The sequence below is a fragment of the Muntiacus reevesi genome, chromosome 20, assembly GCF_963930625.1.
Source record: "Muntiacus reevesi chromosome 20, mMunRee1.1, whole genome shotgun sequence".
In the NCBI taxonomy this organism is placed as follows: domain Eukaryota; kingdom Metazoa; phylum Chordata; class Mammalia; order Artiodactyla; family Cervidae; genus Muntiacus; species Muntiacus reevesi.
The window spans coordinates 32,418,544-32,435,929 of NC_089268.1; the positions used below are offsets into that span (position 1 = coordinate 32,418,544).

At 40.5% G+C, this 17,386-nt stretch overlaps 3 protein-coding genes across 3 annotated transcripts; 1 reads left to right on the forward strand and 2 right to left on the reverse strand.

Annotated features, from left to right (window-relative positions):
• The first annotated feature begins 1,079 nt into the window (after positions 1-1,079).
• Positions 1,080-3,447, forward strand: LOC136151506 (histone H1.3). Its single transcript, XM_065912697.1, has 2 exons — positions 1,080-2,107; positions 2,754-3,447. The coding sequence occupies exon 1, from the start codon at positions 1,121-1,123 to the stop codon at positions 1,784-1,786; it is 666 nt and encodes a 221-aa protein (XP_065768769.1). The 5' UTR covers positions 1,080-1,120; the 3' UTR covers positions 1,787-2,107; positions 2,754-3,447.
• A 2,338-nt stretch (positions 3,448-5,785) lies between these two features.
• LOC136151507 (histone H3.1) lies at positions 5,786-13,344 on the reverse strand. Its single transcript, XM_065912699.1, has 2 exons — positions 13,237-13,344; positions 5,786-8,590 (listed from the first exon to the last, which is right to left on the reverse strand). The coding sequence occupies exon 2, from the start codon at positions 8,388-8,390 to the stop codon at positions 7,980-7,982; it is 411 nt and encodes a 136-aa protein (XP_065768771.1). The 5' UTR covers positions 8,391-8,590; positions 13,237-13,344; the 3' UTR covers positions 5,786-7,979.
• Positions 12,578-13,322, reverse strand: LOC136151509 (histone H4). Its single transcript, XM_065912700.1, has one exon. It carries the CDS (start codon positions 13,319-13,321, stop codon positions 13,010-13,012), a length of 312 nt encoding a protein of 103 aa, XP_065768772.1. The 5' UTR covers position 13,322; the 3' UTR covers positions 12,578-13,009.
• Positions 13,345-17,386: the final 4,042 nt, after the last annotated feature.

A 17,386-nucleotide genomic window follows, 5' to 3' on the forward strand; every position in this document is an offset into this window, starting at 1 on the left:
AAGTTATGAAGACTCAGGAAGTGATTTAAAGGAGAATTTTTTTCTTCTAATCCCCTGTATGCCTATTTGCAGTGTTGAAAACAGTTAAATCAAATATGTATTTTAAGTATCATTTTGGAATACAGGAAATATGTACACAATTGTATGCTAAATATTGGAGAAAAAAGGCAAAGGGATAGATTGTCATTAAGCAATTTACAATATTAACTCAGGTGTCTGTCTTTTGAGCTTAGAGATGGTTAATTGCTATAGACTGCCATTCTAGGTCTTCATGATTTAACTTTTCTTCATTGAGGATGGCATGAGGGATTTCTAATGCCCATTTTGGGTCTAAAAAACCTGTTACACTAAGTTTGAAAGCCCCTGTTTGGGGCTATTTATCTAGAAAAACAAACGGAGCAGCCCCACACCCCATCCTTCCAAAAAACCCGTTTAAATCACTAAACACTGCAATCAAACACAGTTTATGGTCTCGCACTCATAAACTTTTGTAAAAAGTCTATTTTTGCTAAAATAGTTATCCTTCTTGTATGTAGAATTTTCTACCCCAGTGCCAATTCCCAGTGCTTAGTGCAAACAAGTTGCAGGAGAGCTGTGCTATTGCTCCCGCGAAAAAACCGATTTTCCTTGTATATTTCAGTAAAAATGAGGTTATTTATATAGGGTTGAAAAGAAAACAATGTGTATGACAATGCCCTGGAAGAAAGATTTGCAAAGGAAACAGAGAGAACTAGTAATTTTAAGGAAAATCTGAAAGTTGTCTCAATTTGACCGAAGTTTCCAAGAGAGTTGGGGGAATCAGGAAAGTTTCAGGGAGCCGGTTTTGAAACTAGGTATAGCAAATAAGGCAGGAATGAAGCCTGAAGAGTCTCGGATCAGTTTCCCCCACATGCCTAATTATTTCGTGCCCAGATTTCTTATATTTTTCTTCTTTTTTGAGGGGCAAAAAACACAGCCACTCGGCAGAGCCGAGGAGTCCTCCCTAGCCGCGCGGCGCACAGAGCAGGCAACCAATCATCACTCAGCAACTCTCTATATAAACCCCCAGCCGGCGGCGCCTGGGACACGCCGTTCTGACAGTTTACGCTTAGTTTTTTGTCTTTTCTGGCTAAACAGAAGCATGTCGGAGACGGCTCCGGTTGCTCCTGCTGCTCCCGCACCTGCAGAGAAAACACCTGTTAAGAAGAAGGCAAAGAAATCCGGCGCGGCCGCTGGAAAACGTAAGGCGTCCGGCCCCCCGGTGTCCGAGCTCATCACCAAGGCTGTCGCCGCCTCCAAGGAGCGCAGCGGCGTGTCTCTGGCTGCGCTCAAGAAGGCACTGGCGGCCGCCGGCTACGATGTGGAGAAGAACAACAGCCGCATCAAGCTGGGTCTCAAGAGCCTGGTGAGCAAGGGCACTCTGGTGCAGACCAAGGGCACCGGGGCTTCCGGCTCCTTCAAGCTCAACAAGAAGGCGGCCACCGGGGAGGCCAAGCCCAAGGCGAAGAAGCCGGGCGCGGCCAAGCCCAAGAAGGCTGCCGGGGCGGCTAAGAAACCCAAGAAAGCCACGGGTGCAGCCACTCCGAAGAAAGCTGCCAAGAAGACCCCTAAGAAAGCCAAGAAGCCGGCGGCAGCTGCTGGGGCTAAGAAGGTAGCCAAGAGCCCGAAGAAGGCGAAGGCAGCCAAACCGAAGAAGCCGAGTAAGAGTCCGGCCAAGGCCAAAGCCCCCAAGCCTAAAGCGGCCAAACCTAAAGCTTCCAAACCCAAGGCTACAAAGGCCAAGAAGGCGGTCTCCAAGAAGAAGTAAATCTTCAGTGGCACCTCCTGCTTTGAAAATCTCAAAGGCTCTTTTCAGAGCCACCCACTAATTTCAGGTGAAAGAGCTTAACCGGACATATATCCCTAGGTTTACCAGCGAGTTTTGTAATAAAGGTAATTCTTTTTTTAAATTTGCCGCTCTACTGTGATTGGCCAGCTGCGTGTGCGTCCGGGTGCGCGCGCACCGCAGGATCTGCACCATGATGGTGGTCACTGTCCTCTTGGCGAGCGCAGTGCCTCTGAAAAGCGCCACTTGTGACGGCCCTGGGCCTTAGCAGGGATGTTGAGCAGGACGCTGCACTGTGCGATGGTAACGCGACCCCGAAGTTTCTCGATGAGGATTTTAAGCTTTGGGGGTGGGGTGGGTAGTGTATGCCCTGTGGTGGGCCCCGTTCCCCGCCAGCTCCGGTGTTTCTGCCTTGTATTCCGGCACCGCGGTTTGGAACATCGGGACCCCGGCCCCGACCCAGTCGGAGTAGTTACCCTTCGGGAGCAGACGATGCACGCGGCCTCTAGGATCCTCGAGGAGCTGGTATTTTGACTTTGCTCGCGCTCTGCCGCCCCGTTTTCCTCCATATTTGTTAGGGGAAAAGTGCAACCTAAAGAATGGGTTGTTACAGTCTGGATGTTTGTAAGGTTTTCTTTCCCATTGGTTTGTAGAGTCTAAGGAGATTTAGCCAATCAGGACGCACTCCTAGGCTTATTTGCTTGGTCTCCAGGAAAACATACTGCGTCAGTTAAAGATTGAGATATAAGAACTTGTGTATACTTGGAAGCAGTTGAAAAGCTTGCATTTTTTCCCCTTCCTTCGTGAATGTAGTCCTATTCGATTCTTCCTGAATCTGCATAATTGTTTCTAATATTGCTGACAGTGTGAACTGCTCAGTCGTGTCCGACTTTTTTGCGACCCCATGGACTGTAGCCCACCAGGCTCCTCTGTCCTTGGGATTTTCCAGGCAAGGATCCTGGAGTGGATTGCCATTTCGCTCTCCAGGGGATCTTACCGACCCTGGGATCGAACCTGCATCTCCTGCATTGTAGGCGGATTTTTTACAGCTGAGTCACCGGAGAGGCAACCGTAACATTAAGGTATAGTAAAAAAAAAAAAATTAAAAAAAAGTGTAAAAGCCACTTCTGGCAGTTTATAATTTACCCGTTTATCAAATTCTTTCCCGCTAAAATGTTGATAGGGCCCAGGGAGCCATGGTTGGCAGTCTCATATCTTTTGGTGGATAAGTAATAAATAGGGAGAGAGAAGTAATTAAGCTTTGGGAAACGCAAGAATGCTTAGAGAGCTCCTCGAGCCGCAGTAACCAGGGTAAAATAAATGGTTCTAGGAAGATGGATGTTTCGTTATTTTCACTTTATCCTGTTTTTAATTTCAGGGGAATGCCACTGATTTACTGATGAATCTTGAGAAAAATCTCAGTTTTGTAGACCATTGGGGGTTGTAAACATGGATGGGGAAAAATTACATCTTATTTTAGCAAACTAAATGCAGTTAAGCATTTCCTTTTAGTTTGTCTGCAAGCACAGGCAGTTACTCACAATGGACTTTGCAGACCTTATTGAATTTTTCAACTGGCTGTCACAGATGTTTTTATGTCACATTGATGAAGATATCTTGAAATAAAGTTGATGTCATTCTGAGTCCTTGAAACTGACATTTGTTATTCCACCTGTTGCTGATTGTTATTTGATATGACTAATGAAGCACATTATATGTACCAAATACATTTTAAAATTATATTTTAATACGCCTTTCTTATCCTGTATTGGTATCCTAAAAGATGATATTGAAAAGGTGTTTATAGGTTTCCCCAAGGTGTCCATAGTCTACCATACAAGTCATGAGTCCCTGAGCAAATTGTCAGTGGTTGAAAGGCTTCATCTTATTTATTTGCTTACAGCATACCCCCCACCCCCAAACACACACACACATACACTACACACACACCCCTTACTGGTTAATAGTTTATTCAATTTTAGTTTTTCAATTTTAAAGAAAAAAAATGTATCCCGTGATTATCTTTCTAGCTTTACTAAATGAGATTTTATTTTTCATCCATTGCAGTTGCATTCCATACTTTATTCTTTATAGAAAGAGCCAAAAATCCTGTCTCTTAGGAGAGTGGTTTGGTTGAAAAGGATATTTGGATAAATGGGAATATGTGATATGGTTACTCGAGTCTTTTTGAATATAATATATTGCACCAAGGGGGAAAGTTAAGAGGGAAGAGACCTGTGAGGTCTTTATTACCAGAATGAGTTTGGCTTTTGATGAAGAATGATGAGGAATAAGAATTATGTGGGAATGTGACATTCAATAAGAGTGGTACTATACAGTATCTGTAGTTAATTACATTTTACAAAGCTCTCTGATGCCTACCTCACTATAAAGCTCTTGCAGTAGGTATAGCTAAAGTCCTTGTTTTATATTATCATTATTAGTGTGTACCGGGTGTCTTTTGGGATCTTAGTTCCCCATCCAGGGATTGAACCCAGCCTTTGCTGTGAAAGCACCAAGTCCCAACCACTGGACTACAAGGGAATTCCCAATGCTGTGTGTTTTACAGTTATGAAAATTGTGCCTTAGAAAGATGAAATGGCCAACATTGTCTTGTCAATAAATAGTGCACCTGTGTCTCACAGTTTCTTTCTTCCTAGTGTCATTTTCTGTGCACTGCTCCCCATCTGTTATGCCTACTGGAAAATGAGTTGTCTATTTCATTTTGATGCCTATCCAGAAAAACATAACTTTCATGTATTTCTGGTTTAGACCCTTTGTGAGCTATCCAATTCAGAATCCCTTTGGAATGTACCAGAAGCAATTAAATATCATTCACTCAATGCTCTTTTAGTTTTAATCTGGTTTCTGTAAGTTAATATTTATATTCCTTTCCCTTGGATAGTTTCTAATTTCCAAGGAAATCAGAACTTGTTTAAATCTTACTCCAGCTTCCCAAGTGTTGTTGCACTTAAAGCAGCTTAAAATGAACAACTTGGAAATAGGTAAAGAAGACAAAGACGGCTTGATATTCTGCACCAAGAAGATGAAAAACCAGAAAGCTTATTCCTGTCCCAAAGCCACATCCCTGGGAGAGCATTCTGAAATATTCATCCTTGGAGTTCTGATGCTCTTTTGGTGAACAAACATGGTCTGTCAGGTACAGTGGCAATATCCAGGTTTAGGAAAACTCAACAGATCGACATTTAAAGATGACAAATATTGGACAGGAGCCTGTATGTGTAGTTGTCTGCAAAATATACTAAAAGGGAAAAAAAGGTTTCTTAGCTTGGAAGGTGTGAAGTGCATGTTCATATTTTCTGAAATGCAGGAGGATACTTAGGCATATGGCATAAATCTAAGCCAAATGTATTAATAATCTTTCAAGCCAGCCTGAAGTTACTATTTTTTTACTTCTACCGAGTAATTACCTGACTCCTTATAACTGCAGGAGGTAGACTTGAGTTCATGTACTGTGTGGAGGCCTTGATTACTCACTCTGTCACTAAAGCAGGTAGATGTTTATATAGTAGTAGTAGTGAAAGTCACTCCCTCGTGTCTGACTCTTGCAACCCCATGGACTGTAGTCCACCAGGCTTCTCTGCCCATGGGATTCTTAATGCACAAATACTGGAGTGAGTTGCCACTTCCTTCTCCGGGGGATCTTCCCGACCCAGGAATTGAACCCATGTCTCCTGCATTGCAGGCAGATTCTTTACCGACTGAGCCATGAGGGAAGCTGATGTTTGTATAATCTGACATTTTCTACCCTCTCACATTCTCTCTTTGTCCTCTTACACCTGGAACGATTCCATTGCTTCCTAATTAGTATTGTAACCAGGTTGTACCTAACTGGTTCTTCTTAATTAGTTTCTCCAGCACCTAATTCCTCAATTCTGATCATCTGTCTTATAAAAATTATTAATTGCTCCCTATTAGCCTTTGGTTCGAGTGGGAACTTTGTAGCCTTTTGTTGTTGTTGCTTTTTTTGTTTGTTTTGACAATTTTATTCATCTGTAATTCTCTCCTTTCTACCTGGAATAATCTTTCCAATTTCATCTCAGGTTCCATCTCCATGAATAAATTCCCCTAATTAAAAAAATCCCTGCTTTGTGCTTTGATGACATTAATATTTCAATACCAAGGGAATATTTATAATGCATCTTTTCTCGTTAAACTAAACCCTAGGTCATTAGTTGTCTTTGTCTTGTTTTACCCAATAGTCTAGGTGTGTTTTTAATTGACCAATCTTTAAAATCCTGTCAGATGGTGGGATTATCTCCAGATAATCAGATTCAGTGATTTCATTTACTGTATGAGGCTCAGGGTAATAAATCTCAGCCCCTTCTATCACTGTCCTCCCAGTAGCTTAATTTAGGCACTGTATTAGCTCCTTTACTGCCATCCAAGATGTTGGGGCTTCTGAAAAGAAAGACATTCCTAAATGAAAACAAAAGAGCAAATAATCAAAAAACTCCTTAAATATAACACCTTTGCAGTAAGTTTTCAAATGTACAATATCAAAATTTACCTGTGTGCATATGTGGTAGGCAGGAAATGGGGAAAGTGTGAAATGGTATTTCTGAATCATCTTTATTTTTTAGCTATCATTTCCATAAAATAAAGATACTGATTATTCAGAGACTATTTACTTTAGTTTACATGTAGTTATCGGCAACCAGGTAAGCATGAAATGGTTATACAAGTTAATGTTCCAACAGGTACCTATAAAATGTCACGTGATTTATACTTGTGACATTTCCCAATGAAATCAAAATTCATTAAACAAGGTCTCATATTAAGCATTAGCTTTTCAATGTATTTAAAATTTAAAAAAAGTTGTGTGTGTGTCAGCTAGCAACATCATTGTTTAGATAATGAGCAGGAAGGCTAAAAACTGTCTTAGTGTTTTATTTTTATAGCTGTTCATCAATTCTATTTCTGTGCAACTGGCTGTAATAATTGTAGTATAATTGAGCACAGTTTTATGTGACCCTGTACATTTTCAAAATCTACCCATTTCCTTTAACATATATGAAAACGTTTTGATAAACATGTCAGTTTTCCTATGACAGCTCATTTTAGGAATTAAGCCTCAGGGGTAACAAATGAGGATCACACTAATACTGTTGTTAACTATAGTAATGCTTAAAGGGGAAATGTTTTTGGTTCGACTCCTTTTTACCTAAAACTTTAGTTTCAGTCTCTTCATTTGTAAAGCATAACAGAATAATAATAGATATTAGGAGACAACTATTGAGTTTACCTTATATTATGGAGCTTCCATAGACTAATACATGACTTCTGGCCAACTCAATAATGCAACTGTCAATTTATATTATTTCTATGTGATAAAACTATTTAATATTAAACTAACATGAACTCTATCATAATCTTTTACTCCTGTAATCAGCAATACATTGAATGGTAATTCCTGTTTGTCCAACAATTTTTATTTTAAATTCTAATGTCACTAAATTTGAGAATTTTATATAAAGAACTGTTCTAGATGTTCTGATGGATTTAATATAACTAGATACTTTTCGTGCCTTCGTGGGCCCCATCTCTTGACATCCATCATCTGATGAGACAGAAACTGACATTAAAAAACTCACTGTGCTATTATCTCAAAGTATAGAACATGGGAAATAAAGTTCTAATATGGAGTGCTTTTATTTGGCATTAAAAATCTTACTTCATTATTGGAGTTATGAATATACTTTCCTTACAAGGGTCAAGGCCTCCCACTTCTCAGCATCCAAGTCTCAATAACTAACAGAACTCCAAGAACAATTATTTCATATATAAACTTCCATTTATTACCATGGCTAACTTGGCCTGAGCATCTTTTTAGACTTGTTTCTGTTACACTTACCTCCCGGTTCTTGTTTTTCCCTTAGTGATTCACAAGGTAAAACAGCTCACACACACACGAAATCCATGTACCACGCCTAAATGCGCAGAACCTACATACAGGAAAACAAAATGGAGGTTTCAAAAAACTTACAAAGAACGTAGGGCTGGGCTTCCTAAGCAGCTGCATACACAGGTTTCTTCAAACTCTGCCAAACTTGTATTCTACTAAAATATTACAGCACCCTTCATAGATTAAGTGATTGGCTCTGAAAAGAGCCTTTGGGTTGAAGTTGTTATCACTCGACAATTAAAAGCCAATTTATGCCCTCTCTCCCCGGATGCGGCGGGCGAGCTGGATGTCCTTGGGCATGATGGTGACGCGCTTGGCGTGGATGGCGCACAGATTGGTGTCCTCGAAGAGCCCCACCAGGTAGGCCTCGCACGCCTCCTGCAGCGCCATCACGGCCGAGCTCTGGAAGCGCAGGTCGGTCTTGAAGTCCTGCGCGATCTCGCGCACCAGCCGCTGGAACGGCAGCTTGCGGATCAGCAGCTCGGTGGACTTCTGGTAGCGGCGGATCTCGCGCAGAGCCACCGTGCCGGGCCGGTAGCGGTGCGGCTTTTTCACGCCGCCGGTGGCCGGCGCGCTCTTGCGGGCCGCCTTGGTGGCCAGCTGCTTGCGCGGCGCCTTGCCGCCGGTGGACTTGCGAGCCGTCTGCTTAGTGCGAGCCATAGCTAGAGTGAAAGACAATCGGGTTAAACTAGGAGGGGTGCTCCTGTATTTATAAAGGACCAGAATCACTCTGATTGGGTTGTGGGTAATTCCTGTCACGAGCTGCTTAGTTCCGGAAGTGCTTCGAGCTATTTAACATTGGTTCATCCATCCGGTGGAAATTTCTGATTGGTTCATTTCAATCAGCAGCCATCTTCCCCCTTAAGAAAAAAAAAAAAAGCATTTTCCGAGTTGCTTTATTGATACTACACTGACAAGTGTGATCCACAAGCACATTAATCATTTAGTTAGAATTCATACACCTGCCATCTTCTGCATAGTTAACTCTGTTTCATCAGAGTTCTAGTCCCGATAATTGTCCCCTGTTTAAGAATACACCATCCAAGGATCTCGAGTCCTTTTGCACATCTACAATTAATGTCTCATTCTCTGTAACTTGGTCTTTTAGTACATGTTAAGATGTGAATAATTTTGTATTATTAAGGGGACACGCAGCAAAATCCCAATATTCTGGAATCTCTAGATCTTTGTTTTCCTGTTTGACTCAAAACTGGAAATTTGGCTCTGTTCTATGGTTTTGACGCACTTAAAATGTCAATCTTCTGTTAATGGCGATATCTGTCAACAAAAGGTTGGCAATGCGGAACTTTAAAAAATGGCGGCGATCGAGAGCCTTTCGAACGCTGCAATGGGCTAGAATCTCGGGACTCTTTCCGAGAGTCTCAAGGTGTCCGAGACAAACTCAGTGCTTTTATGAAGACTTGACTCGGCTAGACAACAGGTTTTCTCTACCTACTTTTTCACATTCCAACGCGAAGACTTTCCTGTAATTAAAAAGCTTTATCGATTTTTAATTGAATGATTTATGTCACTTAATAGTGTTCTAAATCAACCTATAGGAATACATGAGCGTCTTTCTTTTTGAGCCAATAAAGAAAGCAGTTTTTGAAGCTTAATTTACATACTATTTATCTATTGGTCAGTTTATGTCCAATTGAAGATTAGATTTGTGAGTCTTTGTTTGTATTCGTCATTTAATACTTGTGATATCTTGTTCTCCTCGGGTTTGTTTCCTAATTTTTCTTGCTTTATTTTCCACGCTAGAGATAGCTAAATACGCCCCAGCCTCAAATCATATTAGTCACTCGGTCGTGTCCGACTGTTTGTGATCCCTATGGAATGTAGCCTACCAGGCTCCTCTGTCCATGGGATTCTCCACGCAAGTAAACTGGAGTGGGTTGCCATTTCCTCCGCCAGGGGGTCTTCCTGATCCAGGAATTGAACCCGCGTCTCCTGCATTGCAGGCCACTTATCGTCTTAGCTACCAGAGAAGCCCCCAGCCTCAAAAAAGGGGTCCAAAAAAGAAGGTGGTGACAAAGATCCAGAAGGAAGATGGCAGGAAATAGAAAACTGGGCTTAAGGAGAGCTGTTCTGTATAGATTTGTCTATAAAATGTTTAAGTAGGTTCACCTGGACACTGGCATCTTGTCCAAGGACTTGGGCATCAAGAACTCCTTTGTCAACTTCAACATGTAGATACTGGGGGTGAGATGTCGCGCCTGGCACATAAGTGCTTGACCATCACAAAGTGCTCGACCATCACATTCAGGGTGATGCAAAAGGCCATGTGCCTGCTCTTGTAATTGGAAGTGGCCAAGGATTCAGTGTCCAAGAGCACTACGGCTATCACCAAATTACACCAGCTCCAAGTAAAATTTTTCTCTATCTCTAGCATTCCTCAATGTCTCTTTATAGAGCTACTCATTTTTGTATATTGAGAGCTATAGTATCAAGATTTTTCAGCTTTTTGCAACATTTTAAAAAAAACAGTCATTCTTTAAAACGCAGGAAAACATAACACAATAGGAGAGGTTAAATTTTTGTTCTTCAGTGCAACAAAGAATTTGAAGTAATTGTGTACTATAATAAGTATTAGTTAATAGTATCCTATAGTAGAATAATAGTATCCTACTATTCTGGTTTTTGTTCCTTAAAATCTTTTAAATTGTTCTTATGTGCATTCATTGTTTAGATTTACAATTTTTCCGGTGAGTACCTGTGGACTTAAAATTGTTTAATGATGGCACTTGTGTTTGGGGTCCTTGTTTCAAATAATCTTACCTGTTTCACAAATATTAGTCATGAGAATGTGTTTGTACAAAGAGGCCCAAAATATCATTTATACAGTGTATAGGCCTAGATTATTTAGTGGAATGTCAAAGAGTTTGATCTCGACCAGTAGGGTAGACTATTTCAAAGGTGATTGTTGAAATTTACATTAAAAATTAAAAAAATTCACTTTATTTTCCTTGAGTCTATTATTGATATAATTAATCCTACATTGTGCTGAAACTGGGTATGAAACCGTCATTTTGAGCCATTTTTAATTTTTATATTCCCTACTTTCAGTCAGCAGTAGGTTCTGTATTCATTTACGTAGGTGAGGAAACAAAATCAATCAAAAGAAACAGAAATAAGATGTAGAAATGCAGGGAGGACAGAGGATATGGAAAGAAATGCATAGTTTTCCTGAAAATTTGATAGTTTCTGTATCGCTGAAAGTAAAATAACATTGATAAATTGTTTTCAGTACTTTTCATGACTTACAGACTTGCTATTTGGTACATCAGCTAGGCACTACGAATGTACATGTGAGAGTGTATTGTGTGTTCCTGTGGAATATGGAGGTTCATCTAATTGTGAAACAATGTTTGTATTTATGTTTTTATTTGTTTTTAAATTTTGTTTTCCCCTTAGATAAAGATTGTAGTTTCAATTAAATATACCTGTTATTTTAGATGACATGGGTAGAATCTTTAGAATCTTAGATGATTCCAAATGAGCTGGCTCTTTATTGATGGATAACAGATTGCCTTGAAGTTAGTAGCTTCACACATGTATTATCGCACAGATTCTGTGAGTCTGGGCATGTTTTATCTGGGTCCTCTATAAGGATGCTGTTGAGGTGCTATGCAGGGTTGTGGTCTCTTGATTGTTTGGGGGAAATACATGCTTCCAAATTCACTCAGTGGTTGGTTCTTTGTAGTTTTAGGACTGAGAATCTTATTTTCTTCTTGACTGTTGGCTTGAAGCCCTTATAGGCTGCTTGTGTTCCCTCAGTTCCCAAAGAGCCGTCTGAGTTTCTTGTCATTTGGATCTGACAACAAGGATGCTTGGTTTGTGAAAACCAGAATGCAGGACTTCCCTGGTGGGCCGGTGGTTAAGAATCTGCCTCCCAAATTAGGGGATAGGTGTTTGATTCCTAGTCCAAGATTCCACAAGACACAGGGCAACTAATATTGGGACTTTGAGCCAGAGCTACTGAAGCCCGGGCACCGTAGGGCCCGTGCTCTGCAACAAGAGACACCATCACAACGAGAAGCCCATGCACCACAACTAGAGAGCGCCTGCGTGCAGGAATGAAGACCCATCGCAGCCAAAAATAAATAAAATTTGTATTAAAAAACCGAACTAGCATGCAAGAGATTGGAAGATGTTACAATCTTATTGATAACCTAGTTATAATCACAAATTTTCTTACATCCTGTCACCTATGGTCACATGCCTTGATGGGTAAAGAGGTGACAGGTCACATCCACAGTCAAAGGCTTGATCATACAAGGGTGAACATTAAGACCAGAAATCGTTGTGGGCCACCTTAAGAGACCATCACAGGATCCAGTAGGACCAAAAAGCAGTTACCTAACACTTGTCTTTTCCCTCCTTCCCCTCACACCTGTGCCCACAGTACTGAAATGGCCTGCAGGTAGGAAATCTACTTAAGGAAAGGGCACCTTGAAGTCCTTTTAAACAGGCCTTTGCCAGTTACTTTGTCTTGAAGCCAAGACAAATGAGTTTGTTATTACTTTGGGGACTTCTTTCCCCTTTTCTTTGCAAATGCTGACATATGAAAAACCCTAGTGTGGCTGAGTCCCAACAGAGGGCTAGACGTCCATGTGTTTATAGCTAGCTTTCTGACGTTATACAGGAGAAAAGGATCCGGAGGGTTCATCAGATGTTGCTTTATTTTAGACTACCAGGGAGTAGATTTGACAAGGCAGGAAAGAAATCCCACATTCTTTGTAGATTAAAAAAAACTTGACCTGGTAGTTTATGGCCCTCGTGCCACCTAAGCCTCCTCACAGGTGCCTTGACCTCCTTTAGGTCAGTCTTTCATTGTACCTCGTCTTGTTTCTTTCCTAGTAGCTCTTTCAGGTTTTCTTGAGATGCAAGGAGTCTATTAAAGTAGTACTTGCATTTGTTCACCAATGGCACTTATTATGGTTTTTTATCAGACAATGTCTCATTTTAAAAACTCATTAATTTTGCAGACTAAGGACTCCTAGTAACAGAACTCCCCAATTTAAGCCCTTATGTGGCACTGTAAGTGCAACACAGGGTAAACATTCAATGCACAGGTACACAAACATGAGTTATATTAAAGCAGCTACTTACACCCAGAGATCACAAATTCCCTAAGCCCATTTTTCTCACAATAGAAATAATAAAAGATAAAAACACCACAGCTTAATGCCACGAGCTCTTTCAAGTGAATAGATAGGTGCCCCTGAAAAGGGCCTGGTAGACTGATAACAGAAAACTTGTTTGTGGGTTCCAACTCAGCCGCCAAATCCGTACAGAGTGCGTCCCTGACGCTTCAGTGCGTACACCACGTCCATGGCCGTGACCGTCTTTCGCTTGGCGTGTTCGGTGTAGGTGACCGCGTCCCGAATCACGTTTTCCAAGAACACTTTCAGCACCCCGCGAGTTTCCTCGTAAATGAGGCCAGAGATGCGCTTGACCCCACCGCGACGAGCCAAGCGGCGGATCGCGGGCTTAGTAATACCTTGAATGTTATCCCGCAGAACTTTACGGTGACGCTTCGCGCCTCCTTTCCCAAGGCCTTTTCCACCTTTACCTCGTCCAGACATTGTCCAACCTAGATCAAGAAACTTATCCAGAAATTTAGGTATGTGCCGAATTCTTATTTATAGTACGGTCGCGGACCTCTTTGAAAACTCCGAAAAAGGCGGGAAGGGGGAGGGGCTCATTCGTAACCTAATTTATTCCAGGCCACAAACGCCTGGGAGTCTGTGGGGCGGAGTCGAGGAGAGAAAATTTCTTTGCTCATTCCCTGAATTTCAGCTGACGAGTCCTGTGTAAGGGCGTTTAAAACATTCTTTTATTTATTAAGGGGCTGTACCTATTAAGGCAACATCTATTTTCAACTTTGAATATTTAAGCTAAGTCATTGACCGAGATTTTATATCGCCTTATTCTTTAATCGCATATCTGAATGCAAACGAGTCTCTGGGAAGCATTTTTGTACAATGTAAATGAAGGTGAAATAATTATCGTGATAAACTGATCTTAGGGAGCAAGGAAATTGCTGATATCCGTTGGGAAACAAGGTTTTCTCGCTGATATGTGTTACTCGGAGGCATAATTTTATGGCCTGAGCCCTCATTACTTGCTACTTTTTCACAATCTGAGGTTTAGGATCAGGTTTGTGACAGGTGTTTCCTCATTTTCATTTTTTTTTTTTTCATTTGCAGGATGAGAATGTTAACTCTGATATCATAAAGGTGTTTGGAAAATCAAAAGGTTATTTTTGGTTAAATTTTTGTTTTTGAGTACTACTGTAATTACCTGAGGAAATTCCATCTTCTTGCTCCAGAGGCTGACTTTCTCCCCAGTATTATTATTATTTTTTAATTTGTATTTCACTTTTGCTTTATCTTAATTTTGTGCCCGCTGCCTCACAGCATGTGGGATCCAGTTCTCCAACAAGGATTGAACCGATTTCTTCTGCAGTAGAACTGTGAAGTCCTAACCACTGAAAAGATGGGGAGATCCTGCTCCCCAATATTCTTAAATCTCTCAATGTGGTATTTTGCAATCTGGGCCTATGTTAGTTGCTTTCATAACTTCCATACCCCTATGTGTGCAAACTTTTTGTTTTAAGAATTCAGTGCTAAACTCTTGTTTAGTTGCTAAGTTGTTTCCAGCTCTTTGCAACCACCATGGATATATATATATAGTTCGTTCAATTGAACCAGCTGTATCCATTAATTACTCCATCCCTTACTATGGGGTGTCCCTTCCCCATTTCACCCATTTCACGCCTTTCTGAGCCTGCGTAGATGGAAGGTCTTGACCTGGAGGATGAGGAATATGTGGTATCTTTATCTTTTATCTAGGCAGGGCTCAACTCCTCTCTGTTTTTGCTATGACTCTACTCTTTGTCTTGGATATATATTCCTGGTATTTCACAGGGAACAAACTTCAACTGCTCAGCCTGGCGGCATCTATCTCCTGCCTCTATGTGTGAAAAATTGTCTGAGCCTTGGAAGCAAAGAAAAAAAGAGAGTCCATGATGTCCAATATACAAGGCCACTGAAGGATTCTGTGAAAATGTACTTTGATCATCTATTTACTATTGATTCTAAGTACTAATTTAAGTGAATTTACTTAACGTGCAAAGCCCTTATTTGGTAGAAAGGCAAATCACTTTGGTCAGGTGAAACAGATATAACTCTAAAGATTTATAACCTCTTGGATTAATAAAATAATTTTAATAATTTTATCCTAACATTTCTTTCTCCATTGTCTATAAATACTCTAATATCTTAAAGGTTCTTTGAATTTAATACAGTATTTTACCTGTTGGTTCATTTATTGGAAAGTGAAGCTCTTTGACACAAATTCATTTTATTTGTTGATCATGATTTTTTGTTAAAAAAAAATAAAATGAGATATTATGTGCTTGTGATTGGAGACTGTGACTTTGGAAATAAAGACAGTCTACGAGATGTGATGTTTCTGTCATCTTCATCCTTAGGCCTGGGATATTACACACTTGTCTCTCAATGCCATGGCAAATCATCATTGATGAGCAGCACACAGTATGGTGGAAATTAGACAGGAAAGCAGATTCTTCATCAAGCATGGGTTCATTGTGGACCAAGAAAATGCTCTGGCCACTACATAAAAACCTCTGAAATCTGTTAAGATATATCTAAATATCAAATTAAGGTAAAAGAATGGACTGAATTTCCTTTTGTTGTCATATGAAAATATAGTCTAAAAAGTCTGTAGATATGTTTTTTAGTTTTTCTAAAGGAAGGTATTTCTGTTTAACTATGTATCATGCTGAATCTACAATACATTGGCCACTTGCTGAGAAGAGATGATTCATTGGAAAAAACACTGATGCTGGGAAAGTCTGAAGGCAAAGGGAAAAGGAGATGGGAGATTTTTACCCATTACAGAGAAATATTATCTCTACCCAGAAGAAAAGATAAAGGTTATAATATAATTCAATAAACCTTTTTGATCTAAATTGCTCTGTTGACTTTAATTCAATCTTCTTCCCTTCTTACCCAATTGTGATGGTGGTGGTGGTAGTAGTGGTAATGGAGGTTGTAAATATTTCCTCTATATATCTTGATTTTGGATTAGCAAAGGAAAAAGAAATGTATATTTCATACATACAGAGGAAGAGACCCAGTTCACTTCAGTTCAATTGTTCAGTCACGTCTGACTCTTCGCAACCCCATGGACCGTAGCATGATAGTCCTCCCTGGCAATCAACAACGCCCGGAGTTTACCCAGACTTATGTCCATTGAGTCGGTGATGCCATCCAACCATCTCATCCTCTGTCGTCCCCTTCTCCTGCCTTCAATCATTCCCAGCATCAGAGTCTTTTCAAATGAGTCAGTTCTGTGCATTAGGTGGCCAAAATATTGGAGTTTCAGCTTCAACATCAGTCCTTCCAATGCATATTCAGGACTGATTTCCTTTAAGATGGACTGGTTGGATCTCCTTGCAGTCCAAGGGACTCTCAAGAGTCATCTCCAACACTACAGTTCAAAACCATCAATTCTTCAGCACTCAGCTTTCTTTATATTCCAACTCTCACATCCATACATGACTACTGGAAAAACCATAGCTTTGACTAAGTGATGTACCTTTGTTGGCAAAGTAATGTCTCTGCTTTTTAATATGCCGTCTATGTTGGTCATAACTTTTCTTCCAAAGAGCAAACATCTTTTAATTTCATGTCTGCAGTCACCATCTGCAGTGATTTTGGAGCTCAAGAACATAAAGTCTTTCACTGTTTCCATTGTTTCCCCATCTATTTGACATGAATTGATAGGACCAGATGCCATGATCTTAGTTTTCTGAAATGTTGAGTTCCAAGCCAACTTTTTCACTCTCCTCTTTCACTTTCAAGAGGCTCTTTAATTCTTCTTCACTTTCTGCCATATAAGGTTGGTGTCATCTGCATATCTGAGGTTATTGATATTTCTCCCAGCAATCCTGATTCCAGCTTGTGCTTCATTAAGTCCAGCATTTCTCATGATGTACTCTGCATATAAGTTAAATAAGCAGCATGATAATATACAGTCTTGACATACTCCTTTCCCTATCTGGAACCAGTCCGTTGTTCCACGTCCAGTTCTAACTGTTGCTTCCTGAGATGTGTACAGATTTCTCAAGAGGCAAGTCAGGTGGTATGGTATTCCAACTCTTTCAGAATTTTCCACAGTCTGTTGTGGTCCATACAGTCAAAGGCTTTGGCATAGTCAATAAAGCAGAAGTAGATGTTTTTCTGGAACTCTCTTGCTTTTTTGATGATCCAATGGATGTTGGCAAGTTGATCTCTGGTTTCTCTGCCTTTTCTAAATCCAGCTTTAACAACTGGAAGTTCCCAGTTCCTGTACTGTTGGAGCCTGGTTTGGAGAATTTTGACCATTCCTTTGCTAGTGTGTGAGATGAATACAATTGTGCAGTAGTTTGAACATTCTTTGGCATTGCCTTTCTTTGGAATTGGAGTGAAAATTGACCTTTTCCAGTCCTGTGGCCACTACTGAGTTTTCCAAATTTGCTGGCATATTGAGTGCAGCACTTTCACAGAATCCTTTTTTAGGATTTGAAATAGCTCAACTGGAATTCCATCACCTGCAGTAGTTTTGTTCATAGTGATGCTTCC